Consider the following 23,092-nt stretch of genomic DNA (forward strand, 5'->3'; position numbering starts at 1 on the left):
GCTAAGTGGCTGAAATTCCCCTCTTACTTAGGATGGATGTTTCCAGAAAGTGGGCAGGAAGATTACTGCTTGACCATTGGCAGTAATTTTGGGGGAGCTCCACAGATATCTAATCTTTTTCTTGTGTTGTTGAACATTCACCCAGAAATTTGGCCCAGGGTTTAGCTAGTATTTACTGTAGTATATGACATCAGACTTTAGCTCTATTTTTTCATTAGGCTGTGCTTGTCCTTGACCATTGATGGCCTGGATGAGATGGAAACCAAGCCTTAGGAGGAACAGTGGAGGGAGTTGGGTACATTTAGCCTGGTAAAGAGGAGACTGACAGAAGACATGATAGGCCTGTCACATGGAGGATGGAGCAAGCTTCTTTTCTCCTGCTCCAGAGGGTGGGACCAATGGATACAAGTTACAAGAAAGGAGATTCTGACTAAACACCAGGGAGAACTTTCTGACAATAAGAACTGTTTGGCAGTGGAATGGACTCCCTCAGAAGGGACAGATTGATGACCACCTGTCAGGTGTGCTTTAGTTGAGACGATTCTGTTCTTGCATTGCAGGGGGTTGGACTAGATGACCCTTGGGGTCCCTTCCAACTCTGCCATTCTATGATTCTATGCATAAATGGAGTCTTAGCCCAGAGAAGATGGAGGTACTGCTGATTGTTGATTCATCCACGCAGGTGAATATTCTGGATGGGACTGCACTTCCTCCAAACCAGGTCCCCAGTCTGGGCATGCTTATTGATCCAGCACTGTTTTTTGAGGCTCAGCTGACTCTGTGGTCAAAGCACCTTTATACAGCTTCAGCTGGTTCACCAGCTTTGCCCTTCCTTGAATGGAGACAGCTTGACTTAGAAATGTATTTATTATTAGCCAAACATGCTCACAGGGCAGTTTACAGGAATATAAGGTGACCTAAAATGTAATATGCAAGAGCATCAAAAACAATGCTTATTAAATACACTTATTAGATAACTAGAAGCTTCATAAACATAGCAAAAAAGTGAGCATCTATAAAAAATACCAAAGCTGGTGCTAGACAGACACCCTTCAGTGGAGAGGCCATTCCACAGACATGGAGCCACTACTGAAAAGGCCCTTCCATGGGACCCCACATCTTGTATCACACCAGGGAGCCCTAATCTGCTGATCTTTATGCATGGGCAGGTTGGCACGGGAGAATGAGATCTGAACATACTGCAATGTGTTATGTGTGGTGTTTTCTTTAAAAAAACAGTCTGGAAACTGCCACAAGATGATTAATTGCAATGAACAGCTTGACCATATGAAGTCTGCACTTTTTAATTGCACTGGTTCCCAGTCTGTTTCCAGGTCTTGCCCTCCTTCTTTGAAGTCTCACATGCGAGAGCCAAAGCCAGTTGGTGAGTCTTAGTTTGCAACTTGTGAGTTTCTTAAATATATGATTATTTTTAATTCTGGAAGTGCTGTTCCAATCACTGTTTTTATTTCTTACATAGTTGTTCTGCTCAGGTTTCTGTTACTATATTAGGCTACTTATAAGGACTTCTCTGTTGAAATGCGTTTGTCTTATGTTGTCATATATGGTTATGATTTGGCCTCTTGCGGGTATTTTATTGTCATTGTTTATTCATTTGTGTAGCTGAAGCCAAAACAAGAAACACACAAACAAAATATGTTGTGCAGTTAAAATAACAATTTAAAATAGGCATTCTGCCAAATAGAAATTTGCACCACTGAAGAATTTAACTTAGCACCCTCACAAACGTTTCTCCTTAAAATTGCTGCTCTGAAGGCAAAACAACCTGCCTTTTCAGAAATGTCAGAGAACGGGTCTCCTAATAGAAAGTTAATCAAGCACTCAATTGATCTGTCAGCTGAGATATTTAAGTCTTTGAACAAGGCTGCTCTTAAGGCCTTATAAATGGGGCAAACAAGTAAGCAGTGGGATCAATCGTCAGGCACATGGCCCCACCTGGATGCACTCGCCTCCTACAGAATCCACCAGTGGCGTCCTTCAGCTATAGCAGAGAGCAGAGACTGGAATTGCAGAGCTGTAAACTCATTTTTCCTATTTAACATTTGTAATGCTGGTAAGGAGTCTGAATGAGTAATTTTATTGTACTGTCATGCTTCCCCCCCTCCTTTTTTGCACATGTTTATCCTTAACTCTGTTTGTGGTTGTTCAAATTCATTCACAGCACAATCTGAACTGAGATGAGATGAAAGAGTTTGGATTTGGCAGATCTAAGGATTTTCTGGCTGATCTAGGGATTTTTCAGGGGGGCACCTGGCACCAGCATGTTCACAGGAGCTCATGCTATCTCCTTGTTCAAATTACTATGAAGAGGAATTTACAACATGAAATCAAATGCTTAGAGCCTAACCTGCTGAAATATACTGACTAAAACAAGGGTATGCAGAAGATAGATGAGGATCTATTGGTATATGTCAGATGGTCTGAAGTAGATTGGCCAGGAGTTTACAGTTCAATACTGGTTAACAGCAACACCAAAAAGTTTCCCCTGCATGAAATTTGGCTGTTTGAACCCTGATCAATAGTAATCAGATGTCTTTTTTTCTCTTTGTAATTCTTGTTTTGTATTTTGTGAACGTACCACCCTCCAATCTATATATAACACCCATCTAGAACATGGGCACATTTATAGAAGCTGGTCATAAGCCCAGTGGGGCTCTGTCCCCTGAGCTACCATTTTGCATGTAGCTCAATAGCGTCCCTCCTTCCCCAAGGAACTACTTTGTACCTGACTCTGCTTGGTGGCAATTTGGATTCTAGTAAAAACAAAGTAGACCTCAAACTTGAAATCTGACAGCCCCCAAGCTAAAACATAGTTTGTTTTGTTTTCAGGTTTCGCCTTGTGAAAAATGCCGCTGTGAAGCCAATGGCGAAGTAGTGTGTACAGTGTCTGCATGTCCTCAGACGGACTGCGTGGATCCCGTATATGAGCCAGATCAGTGCTGTCCTATCTGCAAAAATGGTAAGCAACAAATTCAAGCGACAGTTGGCTTAAAGCTTCAGCTATTTAAAAAACTATCCCTACAACATTAAGAAAAGTGCAGTTTCGACAAGTATGTGCCTTTCTTGCAGGGAATGGTATTTGTTACCTGATGGCCAAATAAAGAGCCCAGCACCCAGAGTTGTATGAACTAGGACTACTTTACTTAAGTTTAAATCAGTAAAAAACAGATGCAGAGGGTAACAACTATCGGCGCAGGAGCTAACTGTAACGTAAGGCGAAACCGCAGCCGCTTGTGTGATGGAGCTCATGCCTTGGCAAATGGAAGTAGGACTGCCTTTCCCCAGGCCACACCATGAAGGGAGAGTAGATAGGCCTTGCTGCATCCCCCCCCCCCCCGGGGCAGATGAGGCAGGTGGGCCTCAAAGGGGGCTCATATCCCACTCCAAGGCCCCATAACCTAGAGGACAAGCCTCGAGGCCAGGCCATCACCAGGAAAGGTGCCTCAGGGGGTCACTTGGCTAAAACTTAACTCTTTTCCTTCTCATACCTAACCACCAGAAGAGGGACAGAAATCTTTTTAGTCACCCTTTTCTCCAGTCAAGAACAGTCTCTCTCGCGCAGGCCCTTCTGAAGGTTTGTCCAAAATTTGTTGTTGCCAACATCTGTGAGGCGAATTCCATCTGGCCTATGCAGTTCAGTGTTACTGGGCATGATATCTGGGGAGCAAATTAGTGACCCTCCCTGTTCATGCACTGCCAACCTCAGCTTCTGCATTAAGTTTTGAACGGGCCCTGTTAATCACACTAGGGTCCCCTTCACAGCAGGCAGATAGTTGTACATGTGACAGACACTGGGAAGTCTCCACTCCCTGGCTGGCACACTATGTGCGTAATTGTCCATGTAGCTTACTGAGTTTCTGCACGGAGAGCTTGGGTTTCCTTTAGGACAAGGAAAGGAGGGGCACAATGGTGTTCCCCGGCCTCTGCCCTGCTGCTGAACATGCCTCTCTGCTGAACTCGCTTTGATGCTTTGTGAGCTGGGGTTCCCTGGAGCTCATGAAGCAGACTCCCTTCACTAGCTTGCTCTGGCCAGCATGCGTCTTATGAACACTACAATTTCCATGTGACCCTGGTCTGTCCCCTCTCCCTGAAATAGGACCCCATGGATACCCCGTCTTCTGACTAGTCCCACAAGTGCTGGCTGCTCCTATCCCCACAGCTTCCACCAGTGCCCACTGGTAGGAATGGCTCTCCACCCTGGCTTCTCCAAATATTCAAAATTAAAGGTGCAGCCTGTGCTACTGCCCTCTGTAGCTGCACCAACACACTTTCTCTGGCTGCCTGACATAGGAAGGACACCACTATCCTGCTGAGAGTGAGGTCTGATGGCAATGTGCCGTAGGGAACCAAGAGCTCCATCAGATGCTGGCACCGGACAGATCTAAACAGAATGAAACTGTTTAATGCCCATGTGTCTGGTGACTTGTCTTGGTGCTTGTCAGGCTTCGGGGAAGCGGCTCCCTCCCTCCCTTTGGCTGTGGATAAGCAGAACAAAGCGAAAATAGTCTCTTACCAGTTAAAGAGAATTTAATGTTCACAGCGAAAGAACAAAGACTCCATCTCAGAGGAAAGGTGCTCCCAGTTAAGGTTTCCACCCACTTCCCCCCCGAGCCACCCTTGTCACTTACTTGCCTGGAAACATGATCTCGCAACCATTTGCCTTCTGTGTAGCTACCTTTTCTGCTCTCCTTGACCTTGGACTGAGCGCTTGGACACTTTCCAGTGAGAGGGAATCTGTTCATTCTCTCTCTCCCTGTTCTTCTTCTCCTAGCTGTTCCCCACTCAGTTCTGCCCAGCTGTTGTCTTCCAGACTATATCCCTCTGTAAACCACTGCTCCAAATCTATACTGCTCCACTGCTCCTGGGCAGCTTCAGGCTCCTGTTCAGGAGCAGGGGGCAGGGGAGGCCTCTACCATTCCTCGTCAGAATAGCTCTCCTCAGCCTGGTCTCTGACAGTCCTGCAAATGGCCGTCTCATGTTCCCATAGCGCCCCCACTGTTCTAATCAAGTATCTAACAGAAAATCTGTTTCAGGCTAAAAACAGACATAACACATAAAAACATAAGACCATTAATTCCTTGTTTCTTTCTTTTTGAACCAATGTCAATGCTTTCTGTTGTCAAAGACTATTAAGGCAAAAACTCATGGGAGGGCCACCTCAAACTACACATTTCAATAGTTCTTGCCAAGCACAGATGTGTTAACCTCACTGACAAAAGCATAAAGAACCCATCCTTTTTCTTGGCATCCATGAGATATAGATCACCTCTTAGAAACCTCAAAACAGGACTGTTTCATGTAAATCTACTTCCCTGTTTTATATCCTGAGTATAGTAGTGCTATTTATTTTTTTAGAGTGAAAGATTACCTCAGACATAGACATTAAAATATATTGCACTATATACTGAAGTGCAAGGCTGAAGAGGTCTGGAATTCCATCAACAAACAGAGAGATTAAAGTGTAATAAATGCTTAGCGGCAGAAAGCCACTCCAGGATCATCTTCCATCTTCTGTGCAAATTTAGCTAATCTTTAGGTTATTGACACAAATAGAAGTTGATATATAGGTTTATGTTAACCTAGCTTTATGAAATAAATTCTTTTTATTAGCATTCACGATATTACCTTTCATTTGAGCTGAAATTTTTATTTGCTGAAATTCTGGCCTCCAGCAAAACTAGGTTCAGAATGTCAAATCCATCTTTGCCTCACTTGTAAAATATAATTTCAAAACAAATAGAGATAAATATAGGGCAGAATGGGAAATAGGGAGTGGAATGAAACAGGAAATTGAATGACCATTAAAATGGAAAGTCAATTTTAATAATAGTTCAGCATTTGATAACTTGGAACTTTACATCACACAGAATTAAAAATGATCTTAAAATCTTCATTTTATACAGTGGTACCTTGGTTCTCAAACTTAAGCCATTCCGGGAGTCTGTCTGACTCCTGAAACCATTTGAAAATCAAGGCGCAGCTTCCAATGGGCTGCAGGAGCTTCCTGCACTCAAGCGGAAGCTGCGTTGGACGTTTGCTTCCAAAAAGCGTTCGCAAACTGGAACACTTACTTCCGGGTTTGTGGCGTTCAGGAGCCGATTTGTTCGGGAGCCGAGCCATTCAAGTACCAAGGTACCACTGTATATCATCTATCAACCACTCAAGCACTTTCAAACAAGCATGTTTTAATGATGATGATCCAATTATTTTTAGGACTTAGTAACAGGCGTATCCTGTAGAATTTGTTATGGGTTTTGAATTAATGATTCCAGCTTTCAAACACAGTAAAACCTCATGGAAATTAACAAGGCCTTGCTCTGTAAGTTATATTGACGAAGAGTCCTTTAATAAAATTTCAGCCTGATTAATATTTATATATTAGACTTTTGGATACCTGTGAGGTATTCCCCCCCCTTCTTTGCATTTTAATGTGTCATATTACTGTATTCAGCTACCACCTTGAGGACAGAGCTTTGAAGTGTTCTAAATTACTAATACTTTAATTTCAGTCTTTTAAGAAGTCGAAAAGTTTGGTTAAAAAACAAACAAACATTGAGTGGTAGTTCTAAAGTAAGATAGTTTGAAGTCCCATTGATTTCAGATTTAACAAGACATTTTACTTTTGCACTGAAGAAAATGCTATTTTGGCTCAACTGGAAGGTTCTGTTGAATAGTGGGGTGCTATTTCTATTAACTTCTAAGTGCATTGACCATGACTGGCCCAAGACGCATCTGAGGCGAACCACAGTATGGTGCCCCCCTCCCCACCAGGGAAGAAGGGGTGAGTGAAGTTCTGCATCAGGAGCAAGGGGAGAATAAAGATCTCCATTGGGATCTGCTGCCCCTATAGCTGCTGCCGCCTGAGGTGGTTGCCTCACCTTGCCTCATGGGTGGGTCAGCCCTGCATATTTAAACTGTTGGGAGGTTTTTCTAGTGTTCCCTGCTGAAACAGGTAGCATGCAAGGTCTCCCATTCATAGTGTGGATTTATTAGAACTACAAATGCTGTAGGATTCGACTATGGGAGATCTCTAGAAATAAATGGAAGTATCAGAGAGGAATAATCCCGGTGATTGTGGTGATGACTCTTGCCTCTGAAGAAAATACCCAATGCAATCTGGAGAGGAGTGCAGACTGGGCAATAATATGCAGCTAGCTATTGTTCCTTCCTATGCTAGGAACCTATGATGTAACTGCTGGTTAAATCTCTTCTTCGGAAGTGTCATTGAGCTTAAATTATTGCTGCAGTTTTCTGAAGACTCCAGACTCAGCTATACAGCTGCAAATAAAATGTTTCAAGTGTGCTTTAAGTACAATATACAATGTGACACTAGACGGTGATAGTGAGCCTTAAGGGAAATTCAGTGTATTTTTAGAAATGTTTTTAAAAAAGCATTTGCAGAACTTTTTTTATATTGTGTGTAGATTTCACCTCCATGAGCTGGCAACAATAGTGGAAGAATGAGAGAGGCATTGCCATGCTAGGCCAGGAGAGGGTATCTCTTATTGATCATTTGATTTCATAAAATTTATATACCACTTGACTGTAAAAAAAAAGAAAAGAAAACCACCTCAAAGTGGTTTATAAGAAGATAAAACTATAAAATCAGGAAAAACTTACAATGCATTAAAATATACAAGTTAAAATACTAAAATACTCCTGCCTTTGGGATTACTACCTACTCCCCTTCAAAAATCAGACAATTTTCTCCTGTGAGTTTTGCCGTAATCATTCCAGAATTCTCTTCTGGCCAATGTAACTTGATGCTTGCAGGTAAGACATTCTGCACTTAGGTTTTTGTTTTCCTTTCCCTCGCCTCTCTGTTCTGCCTGCTTTCTTCGAGTCTGTGGTTGCAGGGAGGTGTTGCAATATCATGGGCCCCTGCTCTTCCCAGTCCTTCTCTGTGGCCTTTTCTCCTTCTGCCCAGTTGTGTGAGAGCAGATCAGCTGCAGGGATGTCTTTCCAGGCTTGTATGTTACTTTTGAATTTGTTTCAGGATCAGAGCCGAAGTCTTGGTGGAGCAGAGGTTAGAGGTTTCTCTAGTGTGTTTGCAAGAGCTTGTGATCAGTTTCCACTGTTGCAAAGTGCCCTCAAGTGTACACCCAGAGACAATAGCAAGTAGTTCATTTTCAACTTGAGCATAATTCTGCTGAGTAGATGCTGATGCTCTTGAAGCATCTGCCACAAGGTGCCCTTCCTTCAACAACGCAGCCACAACTGTTGCCTGTGAGGTTAGTTGTTAATTCCTTTGTTTCAACACAATACTTCAGTTGGGTGATAACTTCTTTTGTGTTTTGAAGTGTCTTGTTGTTTCAGTACCATTCAGTGCCTTTTTTCTTCAGGCCTCTTTAGCAAGCTGTGATTTCCGTGAATCTTGGAATGAACTTTGATATGCGTGACACCATCCCAAGCACAGCTTCTTGTTCTTTCAGGGATTTTTGTGCTTTAAGCTGTTTTATGGGTTCCACATCACTTGGGCTGGGTCAGATGCCTCCTTTCTTAACCTCTTCCACTGCGAGAGGCCCATGGGCCAATTCCACTGTCATTAGGATTTTTATTAGTTCAGTGACAATACTGGTTTTGCAGGAGCCCAAATGTTGGCACCTGTTCTTTTAGCAGAGAATGTTCCTACTATGCTGAGTGATTGTCTGCCATAGTCCTTTGCTCCAGGTGGTATCAGTGTGAGATGGTGGGCTGGGTGCTGTGCACTTACCCTCCTGTGATCAGTTTTAAATTTTACGGGTATACTTTCTGAACCTTTGAGGTTTCACCCTTAAAGCCTTGAATAGTAGCCAGAAACAGTGTTGAGCCACTACTGCCTGATTTCTTCTAGAATCTTCTACTATTAGTTTATTGCTAAAGGTAAAGGTACCCCTGCCCGTACGGGCCAGTCTTGCCAGACTCTAGGGTTGTGCGCCCATCTTGCTTAAGAGGCTGGGGGCCAGCGCTGTCTGCAGACACTTCCGGGTCACGTGGCCAGCGTGACAAGCTGCATCTGGCGAGCCAGCACAGCACACGGAACGCCGTTTACCTTCCCGCTAGTAAGCGGTCCCTATTTATCTACTTGCACCCGGAGGTGCTTTATTGCTATTATTTATTAAATTAATGCCTAAAGCTTAGCAGCAGAATGGGGCTGTCGGAGATCAGTGGAGGGATTGTTCAGCCCCTTTCTCTCTCATTGGGCTAGTCTTCAGTCCTTTCCAATATCTTACACATTTCGCCCCTCCCTTCTCCTCTTTCCAGACCCACTTGGGGCTAAGTCAGCCAAACGCAAAGTAGTACTTGCCTGTGAGGGGTTCCTGAGTGGCAGATGTCACACTAGAAAAGGTGGGATTCTGCTCTCTGTCAGCCAGAGCAAACATTCTGTTCTATTTTAAGGTTTTGCCTCTTTCCTGACAGTTGGTGTCTGCATTCAGTCACAATCTGCCAACACAGTTTTATTTAGTACGAATAAATAGGTCATAATTAGTCAAAAATGAGTCTTGTAATTACAGGTATAGGGTTGTTTTATTTTCTGAGGCTTGATGCCTCAGAGAAAATGCCTCACTACACCACGGATGTTTAAAACCTGAAATCTACATTTATCAATATGATTATTTAGCTGATTAGAGCTTTCAGATTTTCATAGAATTGAAGAGTTGGAAGGGATCCCAAGGGTCATCCAGTCCAACCCCCTGCAATGCAGGAATCTCAACTAGATCCTCCCTGACAGATGTCCATCCATCCCATGCTTGAAAACCTCTAAGGAAGACGAGTCCACCAGCTCCAGAGAGAGAACATTCCAAAGATGAACAGCTCTCACTGTCAGAAAGTTCTTCCTGATTCCATAGAATCTTCTAGTGTTCATAACTTTTCCTGTCACCTCCCACCCAGTTACCCTGCCATCCTTCCAACCCCCCAGTCTCTGTTCACACCTCAGGGCAAGGGGGGAGGACAGCTCTCTTGCATTGCCAAGGGCTCTCAATGGCCCTCTCTTGTTTCTTAATGGCCCTAGCTTGGCCATGTCATTTTGCCTAGGATAACCCAGGAATTCCTCTGCAGCTTGCATTTCTCCCTTCACATGACCAAATAATGAAATTCTTACCATTTATTAATTTCTAGGGTTTAGGGGGTCCCCCATCCAAATCTATAATACTGGGTGCTCTGGGGAGAAGGGAGACTGGCATCCATCTTGGGCAGGCTGGCTGTAGAGATGACTGGGAAATGCATTGGACTCCAGGGTTGTGCTGCTGTGGGGACAAGCCCCTCTTGAAATGACCATGCCGTAAGATCTGGACTCCCTCCATGCAGACCGAAGGTGTAAATAGGTGAATAAACTATATTTCTTAAAGCTAAGACAGTCTCTGCCGTGGAACACAGAACCTTGGGTAGGTGCCTGGAACCCCCTGGGATCTTGCTATCACTTGATGGAGTGGGGTGTGGCACCCAACTTTTGTAACCCTGGTGTTATCAGTGGGATCTGTGTTTCCTGGAGAGAAGGCCTAGGAACAGCGTTCCCCTGAAATTGAAAATGGAGGGAGGAATCGCAGGACTCCTTGAGCAGTTCAACATGATGGAGAAGAAGAGGATGGTGGAGCAAGAGCGGCATGTGGAGCAGCCCCACCAGCAGCGGATGCAGAGGCTCAGAGATAAGGATACACAGGTCTCATTCTCTGAACCCAATGCGTCCTCAGGAAATCATTTGTTAGGCTCACATAACTAGTCAATGATTTCTATTCATTCCCATGGGGAAATTTCTAATGTGTTCCCGACCATGGAATTATGACCCCCAAAGTGATGGGAAAAACCCAGGAAAATCCACTGAAACTTTGCAAAAAGCAAACAAGGAAGGGGAAAATGCTCATTTGTCTGATATCTCCCACCTTCTCCCCGCCTCCCACCATGGTTTCTGGTGAAATGGCTGCTGTGAACCGGCCAAACACAAAAAGGAAGGCTTGTTTAAGGCTGCTTCTTTGTTTAAAGCACCACATGCAGGTCCAGCTGTCTGGGTATCTGAATCTGCAGTGTGTATAGTGAGGTCTGGGCACAGATTCCTCATGTTTGGATAAGCGAATTCTCAAACAATGGGTGTTTAGATAGCCGGATATGAGTGCACATCCTTACCTGTTGGTAAAGGGAGGGGAGGCCCTGCCCATTGGTTGCTGCTCAAGACCAGCACCCCCTTCACTTCATAGGTCCTTAAAACTTTAATGTTGCTTTAGCAAGAATACTTAAGTCTCCACAGTCTTCATGTATTATTGGTGAAGCATTTGATTGCGCCACAAAAGCTTGGGACCACTTTGATTGGCAGAATTGGCACTAGTGCAGCTGCCACACAATACCTATTTCATATTTGTAAGAACATGGAACTCCTTGTCTATTGACATCAGGCAGGAACCTTCACTGTCCTCTTTTCAGCACCTGCTAAAACCATTGTTGTTTAGACAAGCCTACCCAGATGCTTAGAAAGATGAGGTCATTTTAATCTGTTTTAGTATTTTAACTTTTCTGTGTTTTAAAGTATGATTGTGATTTTTTTCTTGATATTTTTTTCTTTTGTAAATCACTTTGAGGTTGTTGTTTTTTAAACAATCAAGGGGAGTATACATTTTAGGAAATTAATACATAAAATAAACTCTGCTTCAGAATGCATTTGGAGATCCCCTAAGAGTCATTACTAAAAATAACTGCAATAACACTTTGGAATACACTAAAAGCTTTGCCATTCTTACCATACTGATCCTCCTCACAACCATGTGACGTGTTTGTGGGCTTTAAGGCTGTGATTTGCTTGAGTCCATATTGTTAGTCAGAGAGAGGATTTCAGGCCGTCTCCACATCCACCTCTGGCGCACCTGGCACAACCTGTGAAGCAGCTGCACTCAGTGCCCCCCTCCTTCTGTTCCAGGGCCCAACTGCTTTGCAGAGACCACAGTCATCCCTGCAGGTCGAGAGGTGAAGACTGACGACTGCACTATATGCCACTGTACCTATGAAGAAGTGACTTGGCGAATTGAACGGCAGGCGATGTGTACCAGACATGACTGCAAGCAAATCTAGATCCACAAACCCAATGCCGCGAGATGTTTTTATAAAAATACTTCCATGCTCCAAACGATATTTGAGTGAACCAAGAAACATCTTCAAAAGAACTATTGTTTTGCTTGAGGACAAAGGATCCTGCTGGCATTTTCTTTTTCCACAGTAGAACAGTATTTGAGCAAAAGAAGGTTTGGACTTGAGTGTTCACATCTTATTAAATGTGTTATATTTCCAAGGTGAGTACTGTAAATTACATTAAAAGATTATATTATTTCTATAATCCTATTATAGAGTTTAAAATAAATGTTTTATATAGTTGAGAGATTAAATAAATGTTGGGAGAGAGAAATGATTGTCTTCTTGCATACCTGGTCTTGACTAAAAGAAAACATGACTTTGTGACAGAAGCTGTTTTTGTGGGGGGAGGACAAAAAGGCAGGGAAATGATAAATCTGAAAATGATAAGAACTTGACGGTGGTCTACTCTGAAAAGTTTACAATAGGTTCAGTCCTAGCCTCTGGGGTTTTTGTTGCTGACTTCAGTGAGCTTATGAGTGTACGTGTGTGCAAAATGTGAGCCAGGTTTTCTTTTCTTGGATGTGGGACAATATTGATTACACTAGCAGTAATATATTCTGGCTGGCCAAAATTGGGTTACTCTGTGACCTGGCTTGATATCTTGACAAATTCTACCTATATTAGTCTTTACACACTTTCTTGAGAGTAAACCCACATGAAAATAGGACTTACTAGACATGTACAGAATTGTACTGTTAGCCTTTACCAAAAATGTTCATGGTAATATACAAATAATTACATCAGTGTAAAAAACTAATTAGAGGATTGTCTTTATATATTTCTAGACCTCCAGAAGGAATTCTAATACACAAAATTCCTTTTTGAAAAAACCATGCACTGATAGTGAGCATAGGAAGCATATTATATTTTTGTAGCTATCACTGTCCAATTGTCCCCAGGGAATGTGTTACACCTCAAATCTCTTCATGGCCCCCCATATCCAAGTAACAGAAATGTGAATAAATTTGTTGAAATGTGTAGCAATAGCAGTCTACGCCAACATCGTTTTACAATACTTTTGGAAAACACGCTAGATCATCATGTAGGAATCTACACTCTCGAGAGCAAATAATGAAGTATTTATTTGCCACAAATAAAACCATATCACCAAAGCTAATGGGGGTAAGTTTGCTATTTGGAAGTATCATATATTATCCCTAACTTTAGACTATAGCATGTTTTTTTTTAAAAAAAATACTCTCTTGCAATTATGTTTTTGAAAAAGAATTGGGGTGCAGAGCTGTAATATATTGTAAGATATTTGTTGTCAGCCATTTAAGCTGCCATCTTGTACCTGCTTATATGTATCTTATGTTGCAGACCTATGCAGTTACCTGGGTGTAAGTTCCATTAAACTCAAAACTTAGTTTTGAGCAGGAATGCCTAGGGTGACACTGCTGTCCCACTGACATTAATGAAGCCTTTGAAATGCAACAGAGGTTTGCATTTTTAGACATCAATTTTAAAATGTGTAGTAAGCCAAAACAAGCATTTAATAGGTAAATAAAATTTTTATCCTTCAAATCATTGAGTGCAGAGTATAGCAAAAGCATCAGAATGGCACAAGATAAGCTTGCTATGTTGAGCACACAATTTGGGGCACACGAGAGCATTGTAGGGCAAGTGATGGTGTTCCATGGAAAAAATGTACATTCGATAGAACAGAACTTCATGTGGAAGTGTGACCGTTCACTGGATTGAGCAGTCAGCTAGTCTTACATGCACGTGTTGCAGAATATCTGCTAAAACATGTCAACATGTGTACATACTCCCTTTTCCTAACACTGTTGTGGCAATGACCTCAGTAGGATTTTCTTTTTAAAATTATAAATTGGAAAGCTTTTCACATCACGGTGCTGAAGATAAAATGTTTTTATTGAACTCTAGCTTTTTATATAGAATTTCCTCTTACCCACACTTAGATCTTTGCATGACCATCGCTGCAATGTGGAGCAAGGATGCCCTTCTGCTTTTTGATGTGGTTACAAATGACAAGATGTCTCAGGGGATTCATAATGGGCATTGAAGTCTTTCACATCTAGGTCACTGGACTCAATTCTGGCCTCCATTGTAGCTAGCAAGAGACCATAACATTTGATGGCTGTTCAGTGTGAAATTAGCTGACAGACTAAAGAATATCCGTAGTAGGCAGACTTCAGCAAAACAAACAGCTCCAGGCAGCAACTGGACTGGCAATGCCAACAGCAAGGCAAAAGCCTAGAAGGAACATAGAAACTGAAAATGCCCAAAGGTGATTTTGGTGTCAGAGTGAAAAAAGTGAGTGCAACAAAAAACATTTTTATCTGCTCTCCATGAACAGCCATTTCCCAGTGGCCTTTTCAACATAAGGGAAAGCTTCTGAGCTAGGAATGGTTTAATGGGGCATTTGCTGTTTGAAGACAAGTTGGTGTGCTGTTTCTTTGTGTGAATCAGAAAATCAGACAATGTATAAGAGCACAAGGAAGCAGAATATTTTTTTCAAATGGCACAGAGAAGTTAAAGCCACAAGCTCATGAAATATATTTCAGATTTAGCCTAGAAATCTTTTTTTATAATACCAAAACATACCCATCAGCTCATCATTACGTGGGGGTTGAAGAACTTATCACTCAGAAATGTTCATTATATAAAACATTTGAATTACTTGGAGGTAAAAAACAGAAGAAATCGCACAGGTTTCATAATCTGAGAGGTTCCAGAAGGGGCAGCCATGCCTCTGTGAAGAGAGATTGCTGCATTTGGGGCGTTTTAGTTTAGAGAAAAAGAAAGTACAGCACAACATGATAGACAGCAATAAAATTATGCATTCAGTTACGCATGGTGCAGGTACATTTTCTCTCTCTGATTCTAGAGCCCAGGACTGTTCAATAAAGCAAAATGTTGGCAGATTCAGAAAGACAAAAGGAAGTACTTCACACAGTGCAATTGAGCTATGAAATTTCCTCCCCAAAGAAAATCATGGCAGCCAACTTGGATGGCATTAAAAGCTGTCTAGACCAATGTATAGAGGGTAAGCCTTTCAGTGGCTGCCAGTCATGGTAGTTATGTACTATCTCCACTGGAAGGGACAGTCTGCCTCTGGGAATTGTAAGAGAAGACAGCGCTGTTGCACTCAAGTCCTGCTGGATTACGATGGACCAGTGACCTGACCCAGGACGGCTCTTCTGATCTAGAAACTGAATCTCTAACAGCTTGCAGTTGTTGCTGAAGGAACCAAGGAAGAAGATAAGGGGAGCATGTTTCCCAGACCGCACAGGAAGTATTTACTTAAGCTGAGAGATGGGAGCCCATCCATAAGAGAAAGGTACAAACAGCAGCAAAATATGGATGATTTAAGATGGCTTTCAGATAGTTTCCCTTTTCAAGTCGACATGTCTGCCATGCGATGGCAAGTTCAATATGCTCTCATTCATCTCAAGAGCTCATGTTTCAGATGATTTAGTACAAGGGTACCCAGTGAGATGCCGGTTTAGATGTTGCTGAGACTTCAGCTCCCACCATCCCTGATCATTGGCCATGCTGGGTGGGCTTCTCATTTTCTCCACCCACGCCTTTAAGTATTTTCTTCTTTCACTTTTTCAATTTCCTTTTTAAAATTTACTGGGAAGTCTTCCTTCATCACCACCAGAGTTCGTAGGGAATTTGCTGGTATCAATTTTCCTTTATATTTTGCCCATATCTCAATGATGTTTCTTAATAAGGTATTTTCAATATTCTGTCACCATTGCCTATTTGGTTTGATAAAAAAATATACTCAACTTAACTTCTTCATTTCTTGGGTACCACTCTCTAACCATTCTAACTCACCTTGTTCTGTTATCCCATCTATGATATATTTTAACTATATAACTCTATATATATATATAACTATATATTTGCTATATAACTTGATGTTGTTGAGCTACCAGTCCACTCCTTTTCTGGAGTTTATACCATCTTCTAATTCTAGGTTTCTTATCCCCATTACAAAATTTATTAATCATACTTTGCCAACCCTTTATCTCTGTCTCTGATAGCTCAATTGGTAACAATCTAAATAAAAAAATTGTTCAAGACAAAAATTTCATTTTAATTATAGCTATTCTTCCAAACCATAAAAGCTTAATTTTCTTGTATTCCTCCAGCTTTTCCTTAATTTCCCATTTTAAGATTCCCTTGGTCTAAATTTTCTGAATTTCTTGATACATTTATTCCCCATTAATTTATTACATTTCTTAATTGTATCTATTTTTATTTCCTTCAAAAATGTTCATTTTTCATCTTCATCAGTTAAATATCTTCTCTGATTTCAACCAATTAATTCGCAACCCTGTTATTTCTCCAAAAAAATTCAAATGTGTCTCTTATTACCTGCATATTTTCCCATGGATTTTTGAGTTAGCAAGGTGCCATCTGCAAATAAACTTGTTTTCTATTTTCCATTACTGCTTATGCCTTTTATATTTCCATCTTCTCTAATTACATTGGCCAGAGTTTCAATGACCAATACAAATAAAATTGGGGAAAGGGGGCATCATTGTTTTGTACCTCAGGCTAGTGTTATTTGTTCTGTTATCCCATCATTCACTACAACAAATGCCTTGTTCCTCAAATACAATTGATTTATTAATCCCTTAAATCGTTCTCCAAATCCTAAGCTTTCTATAATCATTTTTAATGCTGGCCATTCTACACAGTCAAAAGCCGTAAAAATATCCAATGCTACTATACCAGCTTTCAATTTATTTCTTCTTGTATCTACTTTATTCAACACTGTTCTTATTAAACTAGACATCTGTCTTCCTGCTACAAAGCCACATTGGTTTATATTTATATATTTATACATAAAATTATTCATCCATTTTGAGAGCTTCAATTCTCAGAGCAGGAGTGGCTAACCTTTTACTGGCCTGAGGTTCATATTCAAAGCTGGCCAGCTTTCCAAGAACCACATGCTAGTAATCAGCACAGCCAATGAACCTACTTGCACACATGCATAGAGGGGGATGGAGATTCAAACTGCCCGGTCACAGCACAGATTTAAGCCTCTTCTCAGTCTTAGCACTGTGATAAGACAACCCAGTGCTTACCTTGAAAAGGCACCTCTTGTCCCTCTTGCATGGTGCCATTGTTAGGAGATCTTGGTAGCCCTTCCTAGCTGCTAGCAACTCCTAGCAAGGTCATCTCGTCACAGGAAGTAGCAGCTTTCGAATGTGAAGAGACATTCGATTTTGCCTGGGGCTGGTGGATGACATGAAGTGGCTAGATGAGGGCTGGATTTGGCCCACAGGTCACAGCTCCATCATCCCACCTTAGAATCATCACCGATTCACAAGCAGCACAGATCTTTGACCTTGCCAGCCGTAAAGGACTCTTCACATTGCTCAGCAAGATCAGAGGCCCATCAGCCTGATGAAGACCAACATCCTGGGTCAGGACATCATCAGCACTCCACACACCAGCATTGGTGACCACACACTTGAGGCAATAGATGATTTTGTCTACCTGGGCTCCACCATAACCAGCAAACCTCTCCCTCAAGGCCGAACTGCACAAGTGTATTGGCAAAGCACCTATGGCAATCACTCACCTCTCCAAAAGGCATGGGAGAATGTGATGCTAACGTCCAGTACCAAAATGTAGGTCTACCAGGCTTGGGTGTTGAGCACGCTGCTTTATGGAGGTCATGGGCTACTTACAACCATCAGAAGTGATGGCTCAATGCCTTCCACATGTGCTGCATCAGGGTATCACATGGCAGGACAGTGTTACAAATGAAGATGTGCTCTCCCAAGCCCACAATTCCAGCATGTTCGCACCCGTCTCAGCGACGTCTACGCTGGCTTGGTCATATCCGCAGAATGAAGGATGGCAGGAACCCCAAGGACGTGCACTAGGCTGTTGACAGACCAGGTCTGCGTTAACCACCCAACAGTTTGACCTCACCCCCAAAGGCACACTCCTCCACTGTCTTCTATGCCAGCAACACAGATTAGTAACAATCTTTGGGTCTAACTAGCTTTCACAAAACTGCTTCCGATAGAGATCTCTGTGTTCATATATACTCACTGGTTTTTTGCATGTACAAGAATCTCTATTTCAATGGAAGGAGCCTATAATTTCCACATGAATTTATTTAGTGACCTTTTACAGAGTTTGCAAAAGCCATTTCATATTATGACTTAAATAGTGGGATGAACCAGCACAATTCAGAGCCCTATAGCCCAGAATACATTGATTGCGGCGAACAGGTGAATTGTATTGTTCAACAATTACGTTAAGCTAATTTCAGGAGGGTTGCTAACTTTCTCTTTCATAATTTTAGTACATAGCAAGAGTTTCACAACACGAAAAATAGCCTTGGCTCCATATCCGAAATTATCACTTACTTGCCACATCTGCACCCTATTTATATCTCTCCAAAAGAACTTAGGGAACATGCATTGCTAGCATATTTCCCCCTCATATTTATTTCTTTATGGACAGCATTTAGATCAGGCACAGGCAAACTCGGCCCTCCCGATGTCTTTGGCCTACAACTCCCATGATCCCTAGCTAACAGGGATGATGGGAATTGTAGTCCCAAAATATCTGGAGGGCCAAGTTTGCCTATGCCTGATTCAGATCCTGCCTTTTTGCAACTCTCAAGCTCATCAGGGTGAGTGCTAGTGAATGGCCCAAGGTAAGCATGAGGGTTGAGCAGATCCAGTTCTGTTCAGTCCATATGGATGCACTCAGGTGGATCATCTACTACATCAGACACAGGTCTGATAAAGGTCTTAAGATAAGAGAACTTGGTAAAAATAGCATATCCCTTTGCCCTTAAGAATATGTGAAATATGTGAAACTACCAGAGGCATCAAAACAGGTTGTAGTTTTTCTGGCAGCAATCTCATACCATTCTTCATTCAACCAAATGCAAATTTAATACCAATTAAATTGGAGTTTAAAAAATCATTTTATTTGCATTACAAATATATTATAAATCAAGAACATCAGTGCTACTAAATATAGCACAAGGTCTATGCTGGTATTCTGTTAACAATGTGTTGCTCCATATTCCAAACTTTTGTTGCATGGAAGGCAGTGAGTTCCTTCACGAGGGTTATAGGATCCTGGACTGCAAACCACTGTAAACAAACACATTGAACCATCATTTTAAAAAAATCATTTATAGAGTATTTGTTAGGATTTTTAAACTCTGAAATTCATTCTGCTTTAATTCTTCATATAAATTTCAAATTCTGCCATGTCTAGAAAGGATCTCCAGTAACAAGGCTGGGAAAGAGATGCTGCCAGTCCGAATAAATTATCTTGGTCAAAATGGCCACCAAGTTAACTCCTTGTATCGGGGATGAGTGAGGAGGCTCCAGCTTGTGGGTCAATTGTGGCTTGGCAGGGGTCCCACCTGAGCCTTCAAGTTTGTTTTCCCCAAAGCAGGCCCACTTGACATCATATGGGACAATCAGTGTGTGGCAGACAGACATATCTGGACCAACTGTGTGACTGAGCTCTTCATGAGGAAATCAACTGAGCACCCAATCCTTACAGAAAGCAAGTATAAAGTCAGAGTCCAACAGCTGATGGGCCATGACTTCAAACCTGCTGATCAGCAGTGCTCCAAAGCACTATGCAGGGATCTTTGCAAGGCCTGTGTGGTGCTTTAAGTCCTTACAATCATCACCTGATGCCATTGTGACATCAAGCAATTGATAACTGGATGGCCTCACCCACCCGCCAAATGTGGCGTATGAGGGTGGCCATCCCTGCCTTATATTCGGAATTACTTTTAGGCAAACAATTTAATCTTTAAGAAGCTGCAGTGATAGCTTCATGATTGGAAAACTGAATTGATTTGTGTAAACCAGTTTCCATATACAGATTTTCTGAAGGCATGAACACATGCTATAGAGAGATAATGAAGGCCAAATTCCATGAATTACTCTTGGAACCATATAGCCCCAAGGGATGCTATGAGTTCTCTTCCTTCTGGTTTCTATTATTCTCATGTATTTCTCAATATGCTGAAACAGAAATGTCTATAAAAGACAAGCAAGAACCTTTGTGTTATGTATTCAATATTGTGGCATTTCCTCCTATTGATCAGTTGTCCCCAAAAGTGAACAGCAGGTCACCAAGATTTACTAGTTTCATTCATGCCAACACATTACACATTACCTGTATGTGTTCCATATTCAGTGTATGTGATTTTTAGGACATGAGAACACAACCAGAGTTTGCAAACTAACACCTGTGCAGACATAATGCTGGATGCTGGTATGGAAATAACTCCTAGGAAATGGACAATGTTACATTACATAACTATCCATATTTACTTGTAGGTTCCACTGGACTTACTGAGATTTAAGAAAAGAGCATAAGAGCCTGGCTGGATCACAACAAAGGCCCATCTAAATGCAGTACCCTGTCCTCACAGGGACCAACCAGATATTAATGGGAAGCCTGCAAGCTGGAGCTGAGGGGAAAAGCACTCTCTCCACGAGATTCCCAGGCTGTTATTTGAAGTATTCAGAGGAATACACTGCCTTATCCTCCTGTTTTTCATATTGTAGATTTTTATTAAATAGCATTAGCTCCACCTAGTGATCAAAATATTGCAGGCCAGTTAGAACTAAGCATTGCCAAACAGTATTTGAATGGTATTTTAATGAAAATTTAATATTATATCAATCAATTAAATTGAACTATGGTATAAGCATTTGCTTTCATTAAGTAATAACTACCCTGGAATCACCTGTCAGTGAAAGGGTGGGGAGATTAGAAATTAAGTAAATAAATATCACTACTACTATTTTTTTACAAGAACATTTGCCTATGTTAGCTTATTTGGCATAGAGTCAAATAAATAGGCATTCATCATGGGCTACTTCAGTTTTAAGAAGTATAACATTTGTGGGGTCCATGTCCTCCTTTAAGCATAATATAATCAACAGTTGCTCTAAATAAATTGGTCACCAGGGGATGGATTTGCTCAGCATCCACTATATGAATTTCTTCAAACAGCATCTGCATAATGAAGTATTTAGAGTATCCACAGCAGGGCTCCCCCAGCCATAATAGGAGGGGGGCTTAGTTTCACCCTGTCTTGACCCTTGTAGCTCTTGTTTAAACCCTAGTTACACAATGTTTAATACCACTTTTAATTGCCAAGGCCCTTCCACCAGGAGACTGTTCAAGCAGTTTAACAGTCAAACTAGATGTGGCAACAGACCCCCTAGGCTGCTGTCTAAACTAACAATCCTTTAAATTGATTAACAGTTATAGCTCTATGAAGCTATACAGTATATTCAGAAGGGCAGGGTTTAAGATTAAAAAGAAGGGACAGGAAAGCAAGAAGCAGGTTCAGCTCCCGCACTGACACAACACCCCCATCAGCACCCAAGGCAGACTCGGGTTCAGGCAAACTAGTGTGCTTGTGGAATCTGTTGTGTGGCTTTAGTGAGTCATACGAGCTAACACACTAAACACGAACAAAGAATTCTCCGATTCTATGATTTACCATATTTTTCGCTCTATAGGACGCACCGGACCATAAGAGGGGGAGAACAGGAAAAAAAAATTCTCCCTCTCTGCTCAGCGCCCCTTCAGCAAAGCGGTAGGAGAAACGGAGCCCCTTCCATTTCTCCTCCCGCTTCGCTGAAGGAGCGCTGCACAGCTCTCCCTCTCTGCGCAACGCCCCTTCAGCGAAGCGAAGCCTAGAGAGCAAGAGTGATCGGTGTGCACCGACCCCTCTCGCTCTCCAGGCGGCTATCCGCAAGCCTTCAGTGTGTGGCGGGAACTCCTGATGCGCTCCGAAGGCTTGCGGATAACTGCCTGAAGCCCCCGGAGCACAGCAGGAGTTCCCTGCGCTCCGGCGGCTTCAGTGAAAGCAATGCGAAGCCTCCGGAGCGCGGGGGGAGCTCTCCCTCTGTGCTTTGGAGGCTTCGCGTTGCTATCGCTGAAGCCAAGGAGCCTGCATTCGCTCCATAGGACGCACACACATTTCCCCTTCATTTTGGAGGGGAAAAAGTGAGTCCTATAGAGAGAAAAATACAGTAGTTGCCTGAATATTTCTGCTCCATACAGTGCCAAGAATGGTATGGAAGAGGAGAACCTTTCAAATGTTTAAGATGACATGAGAACTGGAGAGGTTTCTCTTCCTTTTGTCTAGTCTCATTCAGACTTCCTTCCGGGCTGCGTTTCTAAGCACAGGCCTACGCTTTAAAGCTCCATGTTCCCCGTGGAAAACCTGAATTGCTGTTTGTTCCAATTCAGTGGTAAAGAAGCAGGTTCCAATTCCTGGGGGAATTGGTGGGACAAAGGAAAAGGGAAAAAAGAAGATATTGGGCATGGAACTTTAAAGCATAGATCAGTGCCTAGAAAGTCTAGGGCAAAGGTAAGTGTGGCTAAGCCCTGGATCTTGGAGCCTAGCCCAGAGCTGTGAAAAGACCTTCAGTGTTTGTTTCAAGGCTTCAGTGTACAGTTGTACAGTCCATGTACAACCACACAGGGCACAGCTCAAAAAAGTTCCTCAATCAATTGAACAAAAACTTCAACAGTGTCCCTTTTACATATAACAACATGCTTTAAGTGCTTTTCAACAGGAACAACAAGACTCAAAAGCAAAACATAAATGCTGTTTTGGTACAACTAAAGTTGCAATACTTTAGAATAACACACCAAAGCATACACTAGGAATCTAGTACAGTGGTACCTCGGTTTACGAACTTAATCTATTCAGGAAGTCTGTTCTTAAACCACAACCATTCTTAACCATTCTTTCCCTGATGAGGCTTCCCGCCGGTGCCCTTCCACTGTTCGGATTCTGTTCTTAGACCGAGGTAAAGTTCTCAAACCAAGACACTATTTCCGGTTTTGCGGAAATCATTCTTAAACCGGACTGTTCTTAAACAGAGGTACCACTGTAATACACTCAAGGACAGATCCAAATGGAAGTAATACAGTTCAGTAATACAATACTGATGACATAACT

General features: G+C 42.1%; 2 protein-coding genes across 5 annotated transcripts in view; one reads left to right on the forward strand and one right to left on the reverse strand.

Annotated features, from left to right (window-relative positions):
• VWC2 (von Willebrand factor C domain containing 2) overlaps positions 1-14,667 on the forward strand; it is a 30,664-nt gene extending 15,997 nt beyond the window's left edge. For both annotated transcript variants that reach the window (XM_080978783.1, XM_080978784.1), the window contains exons 3-4: positions 2,851-2,980; positions 11,909-14,667. In XM_080978783.1, coding sequence (XP_080834909.1) covers positions 2,851-2,980; positions 11,909-12,060 — 282 coding nt within the window. In that variant the 3' untranslated portion in view covers positions 12,061-14,667. The remainder of the gene's footprint in view (positions 1-2,850; positions 2,981-11,908) is intronic.
• Positions 14,668-19,038: 4,371 nt separating this feature from the next.
• ZPBP (zona pellucida binding protein) overlaps positions 19,039-23,092 on the reverse strand; it is a 35,790-nt gene continuing 31,736 nt past the window's right edge. For all 3 annotated transcript variants that reach the window (XM_080976996.1, XM_080976994.1, XM_080976993.1), the window contains one exon: positions 19,039-19,229. In XM_080976996.1, coding sequence (XP_080833122.1) covers positions 19,138-19,229 — 92 coding nt within the window. In that variant the 3' untranslated portion in view covers positions 19,039-19,137. The remainder of the gene's footprint in view (positions 19,230-23,092) is intronic.

Source organism: Podarcis pityusensis (assembly GCF_964106645.2).
Source record: "Podarcis pityusensis genome assembly, chromosome: 13".
NCBI classification, from domain to species: Eukaryota; Metazoa; Chordata; class Lepidosauria; order Squamata; family Lacertidae; genus Podarcis; species Podarcis pityusensis.